The 14,897-nt window shown below is 35.2% G+C and overlaps 1 protein-coding gene across 1 annotated transcript; it reads right to left on the reverse strand.

The window, feature by feature from the left end:
* Positions 1-447: 447 nt before the first annotated feature.
* LOC110095672 (cell division cycle protein 48 homolog) lies at positions 448-11,149 on the reverse strand. Its single transcript, XM_020821304.2, has 9 exons — positions 11,025-11,149; positions 10,739-10,904; positions 6,172-6,400; positions 3,195-3,961; positions 2,891-3,112; positions 2,633-2,704; positions 2,250-2,531; positions 1,729-2,088; positions 448-1,004 (listed from the first exon to the last, which is right to left on the reverse strand). The coding sequence occupies exons 1-9, from the start codon at positions 11,057-11,059 to the stop codon at positions 708-710; spliced, it is 2,430 nt and encodes an 809-aa protein (XP_020676963.1). The 5' UTR covers positions 11,060-11,149; the 3' UTR covers positions 448-707.
* Between the last annotated feature and the right edge of the window lie 3,748 nt (positions 11,150-14,897).

Genomic DNA, 14,897 nt, shown 5'->3' on the forward strand with positions numbered 1-14,897 from the left:
ATTTAGCTTTCATTGGTGCTTTAAAAAGCAATGAAAAGCCTTTCACAGATACTACCATATTTTACCATACATGAAAATCCATATTTCTGCTAATTTGCTTAGAATATGATAGAGAAGTAGAGAATTTAACACTTCTTACATCAAATAATACAAACCAAACAAAAAAATTTTATTTAATAAAATAAAACCGAAATTTTGAGAATCTGTCCTAATGCTCTAGAAATTATTCTATATAGAGACCGAACGCAGAATGCCGTCCGAAGACCAACCAGATTACACCATGGTACCGAGCGAAGGGATGACATGGCTCATTCTGGTTGATCTCCAGGCAACATTTAACGCCCGCACAGAATAATTAATTCAAATGCTCAAGAGTATGTCCAATTTGCTTAGAATATACAATCCTCGGTCAATTAGTTCTGCCACAAAAAAAAAACCATTTTAAAGTGATACTAATAGGATGATATGAGCTAAATTTTAATCTTTGGAGCTATGATAACAATCACAAAGAAATAATGGTATGAAAGGTGAATGTTACATCATATAACAAGGATAATAAATAAGTCGGCAGCTGAAGGAGTAAATATGAAGTAAAAGTTCCCACTTCCAACACTGCATTCTTCTTTGGAGGGATGAAACAAACGAAGTACCTGTGAAGAAGAAAATCTCAAGCCCATGCAGAGCAGATATGCAAAAGCAAAATATATTTAGTTGTATAAGTCATCGTCATCTGCAGCTGCACCGGAAGCCGCGAATGGGTCAGATCCCGCAGCAGCTGCAGCATCAGATCGCTCTGCAAAGCGAAACTCGCTCCCGAAACCCCTCGACTGCTGCAGAGTCTGTGCGAATGCTTGGTACTTGCGAATGTCGGCATCACTCACACTCCGGCGAGCATATTTCATTGATTCTTCGAAGTGGGCGGCTTTGATCTCAGCCACTTCGTCGCCTTCGTCTTCTTCCATGGCTTCTGGGTTCTCTCTGCCCCTCCTCTCCCTCTCGATGTCCTAAGGGAAGAATCAAGAGACAGGTAAAGATTAAGCAATACCAAGCATTTCAAAAGTCAAGAAGTATACAGGTAGTGACAAAGTCCTATTGTTCAAATGATATGAAGAAATTAGGGGTGTCGACACGACCCGAAAATCCGATCCGAATCAGACCCAAAAAATCCGGAATCGGGTCAACACATTTGTGAAAAGGGTCGGTCCGGATTTGAATTTACGACCCGTTTGAAAAACAGGTCAGATTCGGGTTGACCCGACAACTCGTAGGTCGACCCGTTTAACCAGGATCCCGTGCAACCTAGCCCAGTTTTGCGGCTTTTACAGCGGGGTGCGAGGCTACGAGCTCCTGCCTAGCCGCGTTTCCGGCCCTATCTCGAGCTAGCTTAGCCCGAACGCCGCAAGATCGCTCACGCCACTGGCCTCGCGACTCGGGTCCGCAAGATCGCAGCCTCACCTGGTAAGTTGGTCTCGCCCAGTCGCCCCCGCCCTGGCCCCCCGCTGGACCACTGGTCTTGCACCTGGTCAGCAGCTTCAGATTGGCATTTTGCAAACGGGTCATGAGTCAGGTCGGGTCAATCCAACAACCCGCATGGGTCGGTCCGGGTTAGAAATCCCGATCCGTTTGTAAAATCGGATCGTGTTCAGGTTGACCCGTTTCAACTCAAACCCGACCCATCAACCCGTTTTAACACCCCTAGAAGAGATAGATGGCAAGTATAGGGTATACCTTCTCAATATTTTCCCTGATGGCATATTTACAAGCACGCTGGCAAATCTCGGTAATATCTGCACCACTGAAGCCCTGGGTATACTTAGCAAGGGCCCATATGTCAACATCTTTGGATACAGGGGACTTCCTTAGACAAGCTTTAAAAATCTGGTGACGAGAAGCATCATCTGGAAGTGGAATATAAATTAACTGATCAAGACGGCCTGGCCTGAGCAATGCGGGATCTATGATGTCAGGTCTGTTGGTAGCACCAATAATGAAGACGGTTTTCTTCGCAGACATTCCATCCATCTCTGTCAAAAGCTGATTGAGAACTCTATCTGCAGCACCTCCGGCATCACCAACACTGCTACCTCTCTGTGAATAACAAGGAAATCAATCTTTGAATACCAATATCCCAACTAAGAAGCGCATAAATAAAAAAAATATAGACTTCGTTTGGGACGGTTTTTTTATTGCTGCTTAAAACAGAAGCAATAAAAAAGTCGTACCAAACGAAACCATAAATCAATGACAACCTGAGTAGCAATTGAGTCGAGCTCGTCAAAGAAAAGAACGCAAGGTGCGGATTGCCGGGCCTTATCAAAGATCTCTCTGACATTGGCCTCGCTCTCACCAAACCACATGGTTAGGAGCTCAGGACCTTTGACGCTGATGAAGTTGGCTTGGCATTCATTAGCAATTGCCTTTGCAAGCAGAGTTTTACCGCAACCTGGAGGACCATAGAACAACACTCCTTTTGAAGGGGACATCCCAAATTTCTCAAATTTCTCGGGGTGTTCAACGGGATACTGTACAGTCTACAAGATAGATATATCGAGCACCAGTAACTAGCTGCGAGTTTTTTTTTTTTAAAAAAAAATAAAGCAAATCAAACGGATGCATATTCTCTACTTGATACCTCTTGCAGCTCCCTCTTGACATTCTCCAGCCCACCGATATCATCCCAGCTGACATTAGGAACTTCAACCACCTACCAACCAAGATAACAAAGGTTGAAGATGAAGGAAATTAATCCTTGTCCAAGCACAGCAATTTAGGCTTCGTTTGGGACGGGCTTACTGTTTCTTAATTTTTATACTAAAAAACTGCTTTAAGAAACAGGAAGAAAGCTTTCCCAAACGAAGCCTTAATAAGAATATCAATAGTAAGAAATTACTGTTTCCCGGAGTGCAGATGGATTGCTAGATCCAAGAGCTGTTTTGAAGTGCTCATTTGTGACAGCCATAGAGTTAAGCACCTCAGCGTCTATTGATTCATCTTCCAAATCAATAACGTCCATTTTCTCCCGGATACATTGCAAAGCAGCTTCAGTACAAAGTGCGGCGAGATCAGCCCCAACATATCCATGAGTATCTTTGGCAATCCTTTCAAGATCAACCTACGTTGAAGAATAAGAAAACATAAGATGAATACTGATAAATGAAAAAAATCAGTGAAGGTGGTTATGGTAGGTGATTTACATCTTCGGACAGCTTCATATTCTTTGTGTGAATCCGAAGGACTTCAAGGCGTCCAACTTCATCAGGCACTCCAATGTCAATTTCCCTGTCGAACCTACCAAATCTTCTAAGTGCAGGATCAATGCTGTTTGGCCTATTTGTAGCTCCAATAACAATTACGTGTGCTCGAGATTTAAGGCCATCCATTAACGTCAGAAGCTGTGAAACAATCCGCCTCTCAACTTCACCGTGAGTTTTTTCCCTCTTGGGAGCGATTGAATCTATTTCATCAATAAATATAATAGACGGAGCATTCTTCTCCGCTTCTTCAAAAGCCTTTCTGAGATTGCTCTCACTCTCTCCAGCTAGTTTTGACATTATCTCAGGGCCATTAATGCAAAAGAAGAAGGCCCCGGTCTCATTTGCGACGGCTCTGGCTATTAATGTCTTGCCAGAACCTGGAGGTCCATAGAGCAAGATGCCTTTTGGTGGTTTGACACCAATAGATTTGAAGAGTTGAGGATGTCTAAGAGGAAGTTCTACTAGTTCTCTGATTTGAGCCATCTGTTTTCTAACACCGCCAACATCATCATAGCCCACTTCGTCCAGCCTATTTTCATCTTCCCTTTTAACAGGCTCACCCTCACAGTATATCTCAGTATCAGGAGCAACTACACAGTACTCAGGTGGGTCGGTCTCTATGATTTTGAACTCTACACTTCTCATGCCACCTCTAACAAGAAAAAGGTCTCCTTTCCTTACAGGACGATAAGCCTCCAAGAAATATGCTGCAAGCGAAACAGAGAAAAGATGAAGAGATTACCAAGTCCACTTAAAAATCATATATTCCTTCTAAACCCTACAACAGCAACATGCATGAGGTAGGTTCTAGAATTAAAACCAGCTTCAAGCTTTGAAAAACAGCATGGTCAATACGGAATGATAAAAATAAAATTTCAAATGACAAACAAAATACTGATCATAGAAGTACCGCAAATAGAATAAGAAATAATTATATTAGTTGGAAGATGGGAGGGAGTAACACCTATTCAATGACTATATGGTTTATGCAAGTACAATAAATGGCAGAAATGAATCAATAAGCCAAGTATGTAGAATTGAAAGATTACATGAAAAAGGGGTAGGTCAAAATTACTAAGGTTCTAAGTTCTACAAATACAAAAATTATTGCACACAATAAAGTTGGTTACATAATTCCTGAAAGATTTTCCAAAGAAGAAGAGATAAAAGGTAAAAACGTTGCATATTTCTACCTTCAAAAATAATTTTAAGCAAAAGATAGAACAAACGATCAAATATTTATTTAACTGGCTCCTGGGTGGGTTAGAATAACAAAAATGTTTCAAAATGCGAAGTCATCATCATTAGCCTTACCCCGACTATTAGGATTCAGCTTGTTTCAAAAGTAGTCATATATAAAACATGTTACACGAAAGCAACAGAAAAGATGGTAAGAGTAGTTCCAAACAATGCCTCAATCTACCATTCGACATTCAAATACTGCATTGTATATTTATAATAACATAAAATCATTCACACGCTTTTTAAATAAATAGAAGAAGAACATATATCATTCCTAGGAGAAAAAAGATTTCTCCCCACCGTTTTCAAAAATGTATTCCGATAAAGCATACGAACGCACTCAGGGCAGAATAGCTTCCATTCCAAACAAATGAAAATACGTTATTAACTTATTTTCAGAAAACAAAGACAAAATTATATGTAAAACGGAAATGACAATTAAGCTTAACTTTATATAAAAAACATTCAAATCCACCAATCCCCAGTAACCTATCTGTTTTTCCAACAATAGAAAATCTCAGCACCTTAAATGTTATGAAAAATCAGCACCAATTGAACAACTTTTTACAATAGAAATAACTGAAGTGATTCACGTAAAAAATCTCCCTTCTCACTCCTTCCATTTCTTAGTGATTCAGATAGCATTTTGGGCGGCTTGGGAATCTACATGTCACGGCAAAGTAAAATATGGATGAAAGAACAGATCTAATCATGTATCCATATAACGATGCCTCAAAAGCACAAATATTAGTAATCAATATGTGTGGTTGTGATAGGAAACACTTGGATTTCCAAGTATTTCTCACCAAAACCAAGTAGATCCAATGTAAAACTGCTGTCCACAGCAGAAAATCAGCCAAAAACAGTAGAGAAATGTTTAAAGATTTGCAGGTCAAAACAACATTATGAGGCATATGGCCAATGTATTTTGGCATACACGGGATAGACTAGCATAGTACAACAAAAAAAGGTTATATAGAGAAGCTCATACGCCTAGTTAACAAAAAGGTGAATCCTAATATGATAGAACATCAGACATAATGGAATTCATTTTGTGAAGATCATTTTTTTTGTAAAAGCATTTCAACCAAAAGAAATAAGCAGTTGAAGAAAAAACTTTAAAAAAATTTTAAATATAGGGTTGGTCAGATTATAGATTACAAAATTAAAGCTTTAAGAATTATAGTGGGAGCCTTTTTCTCATGAAAGTGTTGTTTTATAGTAGGAAGATAAATTTTGCTTATTGAATTGTTTTGTAAAACAAAAATAGCCATCTAACATGCCCTCTTCGGCCAACACATTCCAACTAGGCCCCAACTCATTAGAATGGGAGCATAACATCTTTCTAATTTGTATCAAAATGCTCAATTTAAAGAAAAAAGCTGGCTAAAAAAACATAATGCTGATTAGTGAAAAAAAAAGAGAAAACTCAAAGTAAACATATGTAGCATAATAGCTTGAATCCTAAAAGTAAGAAAAATCTTTTTATGGTCAGTTAACCTAATGATGCACATTTTTTTCCAATACAGTGATAAATATTACATGACCAAAAGGCCATCTGGATATATTATCAAACTGCAAAAGAAAGCAGACTGCAGTGTTCTAATAAGCTGAAAAAAAAAAACAAGCATGGAGAAGAAAATAATTGTTTAATACAGCAAAGAGAATAACTAACGTTTCAGATATGCATCAAACAGATTGCCCGTAACGCCTTCGATGGTATCATCAATTGGAAGGATGTGCACACGCTTTCCATATTTGACATCCTGGCACTGGTGTACCGAGACAACATCACCAAGTCTCACTCTAAGATTTGATCTCACAACTTTGTTCATCCTAATCTTAGGTTCTTCACATGAGTCATCAGCAAGGGCAATGCAAATTGTATCTTTCCTTTTCTTTCCCTGAAAGCATAAACAATAACAGAATAAGCTTTTACATTAGAAAAATTTACAGAAAACACAAAATATACCCAAGAGACACCAAGCAAACATTCTCAATTTAGTTCAACCAGAAGACCAAGTACATCTATCGGGCTAATAAACCATGTAACCTGCATGATATGGCTATGGGGGAGAAAGAAACTTCAAAAATATCAAATTGTTGCATACCCATGCAGAACCCAACCATTCATTTGAATTCCTAAGAAACCTAATAAGAAAAACCCAAAAAATCAAAACACAACCATGCAAATTATATCTTTCAAATGTTTGTCATTTAGAAACCACAGTTCTAAGGCAATCTGCTAATCACAAGGGCCCTGTGATTTGATCCCTTGTGACTACTGCCTGCTCCTAAAATTTTTGAATTCAAGATCCTATGTGTTAACTATCACATATTTACATATTAATTCTTAATGCACCAAGTTAATTTCCTATGTTGTCTAATTAAAATATGCTACTATCCCAATCAACATACGATCAACGATTATACAGACAAATTATTTTCCTAAACATTTATTAATTACCATGCACCAATAAACCTCTAATTTGTCTAATAGATTTCATATTCACCTAATTAATTATAGGGCCAATTTCATGCATGCCAAGGACTCTCGGTTATTTACAAAATGGATATCATTCTACCTCAAATTGTTAAATCTTCAACCAATTATTCAAATTTACAGCAAAATCCCAACCCATATTTTTTTATTTCATTAACACTATTGTTGTCAGACCGAGCCTTGGATGAGAAAAATAGAGGGTAGCGTTAAATAGTCAACAACTAGCATAAAACTTGTTAAATAATTATGACATGAATCAATTGATACATTGTGTTAATGCTATATCGTTTCCTGAAAGCGACCCACTGTATGACCTAAATATAGCGAGAAGTGTGCAGGGGGCCGCTACACTGACACCAAAGTACAATGTTAAATAAGCAAGAGTTCCCACATCATGGACGGATGTGGGCAAAGAAGCTAGCCCATGAAACTAAGATTATGATAGGAACTTAGAATATATGTTGTCTTAAAAGCAAATTAATGGAACTAGTAAATATTATGATTCATAGGAAAAAAAAATATTATATGCATTCAGAAAATTAAATGGGTTGAAAAGAAGGCTGAAGTGATGGACAATTTAGATTTTAAATTATGGTATTTGAGTATGAGTCATACTCGAAATGGTGTAGGTGTGATTATATATAAAAGTGAAGGATAATGTTGTAGAAATTAATATAATTAAAGATAAAATTATCATTTTAAAGATTGTTGTTGAAGCTAAGATTATTAACATTGTAAGTGCTTATATTCCTCAAGTAGATTTGGACATATGCTCAAAATTAAAAAAATTTAATGATTTAAAAAGAATTAATATAAAATATACCTCTTGAAGAAATATTTTTTATTGAAAGTGATTTAAAAAAAAATATTGGTAGAGTGATAGAAAACTTTAAGAGCATTCATGTTGGCTATAGGTTTGACTCAGATTAGATTTTATTCTAGCTTATGATTTTGTAATTGCTAATATATTATTTAAAAAAAGAGTGGAACACATCATCACTTATAAAAATAGATATACTAATACTACGATTGATTATTTTCTTATAAGAAAAATAAATAATTAAAATTACAAAGATTGTACAGTTATTCCGAGCGAAATTTTATGTACCCAACATCGCTTATTAGTTTTGGACTTTAAGATGAACTGACTGAATATGAAAAATAAAGTAATATTATCCAAAGATTAGATGAGAGCATTTAAAAAAATACTAACAAAAATATTATTAGAATAAGATTTAAAATCTTAAGATTTTATTTGTGTGTGCGGAAGCTGATGTTATGTGAAAAAAATATCTAGTGATATTATAAATGTTGTAAAGTATATGCTTGAAATATCCAAAGGAAACGCCCCTAATAATAAAAAAATAGTTGGTGATAGAATTAAAATGTGCAAGAAAAGATAAGAAAATAAAACATTTGTTAAAAAAATTAGTTTGAATATAAAAGCTTGAAAAATTACGAGAGATATAAAGGGCTCGTAAGGAACTAAGAGAGCAATAAATAATACGAAAAATTTAACTTTTAATGATTTATATAATAGATTAGATAATATGGAAGATGAAAGATGTATTTATAAGATAGCCAAACAAATAGATACGAGAAAGATTTAATTCAAGTGAAGTGCATTAAGTGTAAAATAAAAAAGAATTTTATTAGAAGAGGATATTCAATAAAAGGGATGAGATATTTCAATAAGATTTTCAATGAAAATTATAAGAATATGATTGACTTTAATGACCTTAGCAACCAAAATGAAAGTAGAAATTTTTTTTATCTTAATATTAGTAAAACTGAAGTTAGAGATGCCTTAAAAAAATGAAGCGTGAAAAAGCAATTGGAACTGATGATATTCCAATAGAGGTGTGAAAAATGCTTAAGAGATGAAGAAATTTATTAACTTGCAAAACTTTTCAATATTATTTTAAAGACAAAAGATATCATATGAGTGGTGGAGTGTATTGATTCCTATTTTTAAGAATAAATATGATGCACAAAAGTATGTAAATTTTAGAGGAATTAAGTTAATGTGTCATACTTTAAAACTATGAAAGAGAGTTATTGAGCATAGGTTACGACATGATATTAATGTTTCTTAAAATCAATTTGGATTCATGCCAGGTAGGTCTACTATTAAAGTTATACATTTATTGAAAGGTTTAATGGTGAAGTATAGAGAGAATAAAGAGGATGTACATATGATATTTATTGATTTAGAGAAAGAATATGAGAAAGTTCCGAAGAAGTTCTCTGGAGAGTTCTAGAAAAGAAGAGTTAATAATGCTTATATTAAAATCATTAAAGATATGTATGCAAGAGTTGTTACTTGTGTTCAAACACAAGATGGTTTGATCAAGTATTTTTCTATTTCAGTTGGATTATATCCAAGATCATCTTTAAGCACATCTCTTTTTGCTTTAGTCATTGATGTTCTTACTAGATATTTACAAGAAGATATTCCCTCGTGCATGTTTCTTGTTGATAAGATTAAAGAGAGAGTTGAAAGAAAACTTAAATTATGGAGGTCAACTTTAGAGTCTAAAGGTTTTTTGGTTAAGTAGATCTAAAATAGTATAATTTTAATGGTAATTGATCTAGTAGGGGAATTATGACTTTGGGCGATCAGATCATTAATAAGAATACATGTTTTAGATATCGTGGGTCGATTGTTTAGAATGATGGTGAAATAGATGAACATATTATTAGTAGTATTCAAATTGGATGGTTGAAGTGGAGGAATGCATCAGGCGTTTTGTGTGATAGAAAAGCACCCCTCAAACTTAAGGTAAAATACTATAAGATGGTGGTGAGATTAGCAATGCTTTATGGCGCAAAATGTTGGCCATTAAAAAAAGGAATAAAATTAAGCTAAGTGCAGCAGAGATGAGGATGCTCAGGAGGATGAGTGACTTGACTCTTATAGATAGAATGTGAAATGATTGGAATAGCACCAATGACGAATAAGATTAGAGAGAGTTGCCTTAAATGATTTGAACACATAAAACAACAACTTTCTAATGATCAGAGAGCATATGTATTAGATTTGACCGTTCATAAAGATAGAGGTAGACTAAAAAAGACTTAGCTATAAAATATTAGAAATGACATTTTTATTAAATTTAAATGAGAATTTGACTCTATACATGACACAATGGAGAAAGAGGATTCACGTAGCCAAACCCACATAATGGGATGAAGGCTTGATGTTATTGTTGTTGATGCCGTATTAAATGTTCAATTATTGCACAAACACAAAGATTTGATAGTTAAATGCTTTTACAATGGGTAGTAGTTTTGCAATTAGGGGATATTTTGGTGATATGTCTCCCTTATTTTATAAGCTAGACTACAACTCTAACGATCTAGACTAGAGTAAAGCGGTCAATTTGTCAAAGGACATTTCAATCTAACCATAAGAGCTCAAATATACTAGAATTCAGTAAACAACGAAAAGAGTTAAGTGGAGCTGGATTTGAGGTTTGCGGTGGAATCAGGTTAAGCAATATTTAGGATTTTTTGCCTTGATTTTAGTGAAACTCGTCTTGAGGGGAGAAAACATACAAATCGTTCTTCTAAAATAGAGGAAACTGCTTGGCAGGAACCAACAGTGCGGGAATCATCCTCAAACCTAAAACATTCAACCCCCAAAACCCCAGATCTCTCGGTTCTTAGTCAAACCCTAATTCCATATCCTAATCAACTATAAATTAACTAACAAGTAAAGAATGAAATAAATCATTACCTTCAACAGGATAGTATCACCTCTGAAGAGCTGCAGCTTCTCCATGGTCTCAGGGTGCATCGAAACAACTGAGTTATCATCATTGATAGCCTCATCCACAACCAAACGGTTCGGAGATTTCTTCCTCTCCAGAATCGCGGTGCTGAAATCCTTCTTCACCAATTTTCTAAATTTCCCCCAATCCATACGGAAAAAAAAACATCAAAAACACATCATGGCCAGAAGATTACACAACGAAAACTCAAACAAAACAGATCGTAGTTAGTTGATCGTAGTTAGTTCTTACGGATCTGAAGAAGAAGCCTCCCCCTGGTTCGCCATCTGATCTGAGTCGCAAGAGTCGAATCCAAGAAGAGAAACGAAATCTCCGAAACGACAAGAATAATCTCTCTGGCTTCGGAAAAGAAAAGAATGGAGTCGGGGTATAAATAGAGTAGCCGTGAAGCACGTAAATACAAATCTGACCGTTCGTTTTTTGTGATCACGATTTGATGAAAACACCCCGATCTGATGGAATATTGGCCGTTGGATCATTAGGAACGATCTAGAAGTATTGACAATTGTTGGTTTGTTCTTTCCTTGAATCGTAGACATGTTTGAGTCTTTTTTTCTTCGTTTTTAACCAATGTATCCTAAGCTTAAGTAATAGGTTTTCTTGTTGGGCTTTTTTTTAGGAGTTATTTGTTTTACTAAAAAAAAATGATATAAAAAAAATATAATGTATAAGGAATACACTATAAAATAAATTAGTGTAAAAATAACGCATAAAATTATCTTTTTTGTTTTGCTCAAAGTGAAAAGAATGTGGCAATCGGTACTGACACTGATAGAGAAGATGATGGTGGACGATGTTGGCCGACGGGGGGAGACTAGGGGTGGAGTAGCAATAGTGGTGGTTGGTGGCTGTTGGTGGTGGTGATGATGGTGGCAACGAAAATGCTCGTTGGCAGCGGTGACCAGATAAGGAATACACTATAAAATAAATAAGTGTAAAAAGAATGCATAAAATTATCTTTTTTGTTTTGCTCAAAGTGAAAAGAATGCGGCAATCGGTACTGACACTAGCAGAGAAGATGATGGTGGACGATGTTGGCCGACGGGGGAGACTAGGGATGGAGTAGCAATAGTGGTGGTTGGTGGCTGTTGGTGATGGTGATGATGGTGGCAATGAAAATGCTCGTTGGTAGCGGTGACCAGAGGTGTGCGATAGCCTCCAACAATGGATGTGGCTGACAACGGGCAGCGGCAATGATGATAAATTCATTATGTATTTGGAATTTATCTAAGTATGAGGAATTTCAAATACACTGAAATTGAACAAAATGGCAAATCCCAAATGAACGAAATTTTGACATTGTATTTGATTTATTTCAAACCATACACTTATATATACTCGTATAAATGCACGTGCACAAAGCGCACGTCCTAGAAATGAATTGAGATGGTAGAGTCATGTCATAGAATAAGCAAACAAATGTACACTTATCTCATTAAAATTTCCAATGATGAGCAATAAGGATAAATATAATTAGGTTCATAAATCAACTAAAAAGCATACAAAAGAAACAACAATTTAGTAATTTACTCTTCTATATATCCAAGCATTTGCAATAATTGAAGTTTTAAATATAAAATAATACGACTGTTATAATCAAATTATAGATGTTAGTATGCATTTAATAACAACTACGAGAAGGATTACAAATCACCAAATCAAATAAATATTTGATTTGGTGATTTAGAATACAATGCAAGTCTAAGATTTAATATAAGAAAATAGAAGAGAATGAGATAATTGAAGATGTATACAAATAAACAATTCATAAAACTTATATAAAAATCCTAATATATAAAAGTAATTAGCACATATATGCGAGTATAAATTTATAAAAAGAATTGAGAAACATAAATTTATAAAGAATATTATATATTACCTATTTTTTGAAGCAATAAGAGTAGAGTGAAAAATCATCAAATACCCATTGCATAATTAAGTCGCCCCTTCTACAGCCAAAGAGTTTCCCCTTCTCATTAAAACCAACAAAGAAAACTTAAATCATTGTTCTAACAATTGAAGAAGCCAAGCAAGCTCATGAATCAAATGAGGACACCAATTGCCACAATTAAATTTATAGAATCATAGCAAAATCTATATATTTTATGTTGTACGACAGTAAAAATAGCAAAAGCAATAAAAAAAATATCATCATGAAACTTAAAAAAAAAAAACATAGCGCACATATGAAAACATAAATTTATTAAATATTTGACAAATATAAATTAAGATAATTACCTATTTTTTAGAGCAAGAAAAGTAGAGAGCTCAATCGAAACAACAAAATGAAAATCAGGGCAGAGCTTGGGAAAAATCAATGAGAGTAGTTAGGTGGATGAGAATCAATGCATTTCAAATGTAAGCAATTTAACCATTTTATTGCCCTCTAATGGAGATTCCGACCAGCATGAAGTTTAACCAATTTTTCGCCTCTAATAGACATTTCAACCAGTTTGACAGTGAAATAAAAGATTTGATATCAATGAGAGGCGAAGGAGATGAGTAGTAGAAGAATGCTTACCGAGAAATTCAGTACTAGGCATATCTGCAATTGTAGGAGAACCGTTAAAAATCTGAAGAGGCTAAAATAATTAGAGAAGATACCTACCGGAGGAGATGGCGGAGAGGAAGAAGAAAATTTAAAGCAAGACGAAGAGTCCCGAATATAAAACGAATGCACGGCTGGGCCAAATCGATCGCTCACCCTTATGTTATTAGAACTTGTAATATTATGTTCGTCAATATTTTACTAATTGTCCTTTTGTTATTAGACCTTTTTTTGTCCTTATGTTATTAGACTTTATAAAAATTTACTAATCATCGACTAAGGTCCCTTTCATGGTTTTGAAAACCGGATCGGACCGGTCCGGCCGGTTCGGTCTTCCCTAAGAACCGGACTGACAACGAACCGGTCAAAACCGGTTTGAACCGCAGGTTGAACCGGCTTGAACCGGCCGATCGTTGAACCGGTCCGTTTCTTAAGAACCGGTCGGTTCAACTAATAATATATTTAAATATTTTTTTATATAAAATATTTAATTAAATATTAAATTAATTTAAAATATCATATATTTTATTTAATTAAAATGATTCCAAAAATTTTATTATATTATATACTAAATTAAATATAAATTATCTAGCTTACATGATGCCATAATACCATGAGAGCTCTTAACCCATGGGTACAAAGAAAACGAGAGAATGTTACCATCGACAGTAGTCGCATAATCATCATTGTCGCTGACTACTGCCTAGATGCATCTTATCCTCATTTTTTGGTTCTTCCCGGAGGCAACATGGTCACATGCAACTATGGTCCCCAAGCTAACGATCGGCTGGAGTATATGTTCGGACATTGTGCTACAAACACTTTATAATATATTTTCATAGGTTACCTTGGTATTTTTTCTCCTCCTTTTTTTTTAAAGATTTCACATAGAATTAAGTATACTCTTATGAGTATGACCTTCTCCTTTATTATATTGTATGTGTGATTGGTTTTCATTAAAGCTAAGACATTAAGATTTATCTTCTCGTGTGAATGTTAATAAGGAAACGTATTTTTTGGCTGTTTTTCGTCGGAAATAGAAAATAGACCAGAAATTTTTGTTTTCTGGACGGGATTTTGAAAGAATATTTTCCGGGTCAAGTGCGTTGGAAAGGACTTGGCAAAATATATTTGTCGGAAACAATTTCGGAAAATTTTGAAGATTTTCTGCTGGAAAAATATTTATGTCAATTTTAAAGCGCCAGAATGTCAAGAAAAAAAATTAATTTCCGGGACCGAGCGGCTTGTCCTATCTGCAATCCACCTCCAGGTCCCAGCCCACCGACGGCCGCGTGTGCGGTGCTAGACCGCCACGCGCGGGACCGCTGCCGGGTGACCGTTCTTGGTCGCTTCCGCGGGGTTCGAAGAGACAAGAGTGCGCGGTTCTGCATGTAGGTCATGAAACCAAACTATTAATTTGTTACTTTTTTATTTAACTATTACATATTAATTATTAATTAAGTTAATTTAATTAACCAAGAATTTAAAATTATTTACTTAATTTTAAACAAATTAAAATTTTTAATTTTTATATTTAGGTTTAAATTAAATTTGGG

Source organism: Dendrobium catenatum, unplaced genomic scaffold, assembly GCF_001605985.2.
Source record: "Dendrobium catenatum unplaced genomic scaffold, ASM160598v2 fragScaff_scaffold_1504, whole genome shotgun sequence".
Lineage (NCBI taxonomy): Eukaryota > Viridiplantae > Streptophyta > Magnoliopsida > Asparagales > Orchidaceae > Dendrobium > Dendrobium catenatum.

Excerpts from the sequence above, each read along its gene's own strand:
- LOC110095672 (XM_020821304.2), bottom strand. The coding sequence starts at position 11,059 with ATGGCGAACCAGGGGGAGGCTTCTTCTTCAGATCC. Across the intron at positions 3,962-6,171 it reads GTTTGATGCATATCTGAAAC|CATATTTCTTGGAGGCTTAT; the intron begins GTTAGTTATTCT and ends TTTCGCTTGCAG. Across the intron at positions 2,705-2,890 it reads CATCTGCACTCCGGGAAACA|GTGGTTGAAGTTCCTAATGT; the intron begins GTAATTTCTTAC and ends CTTGGTTGGTAG.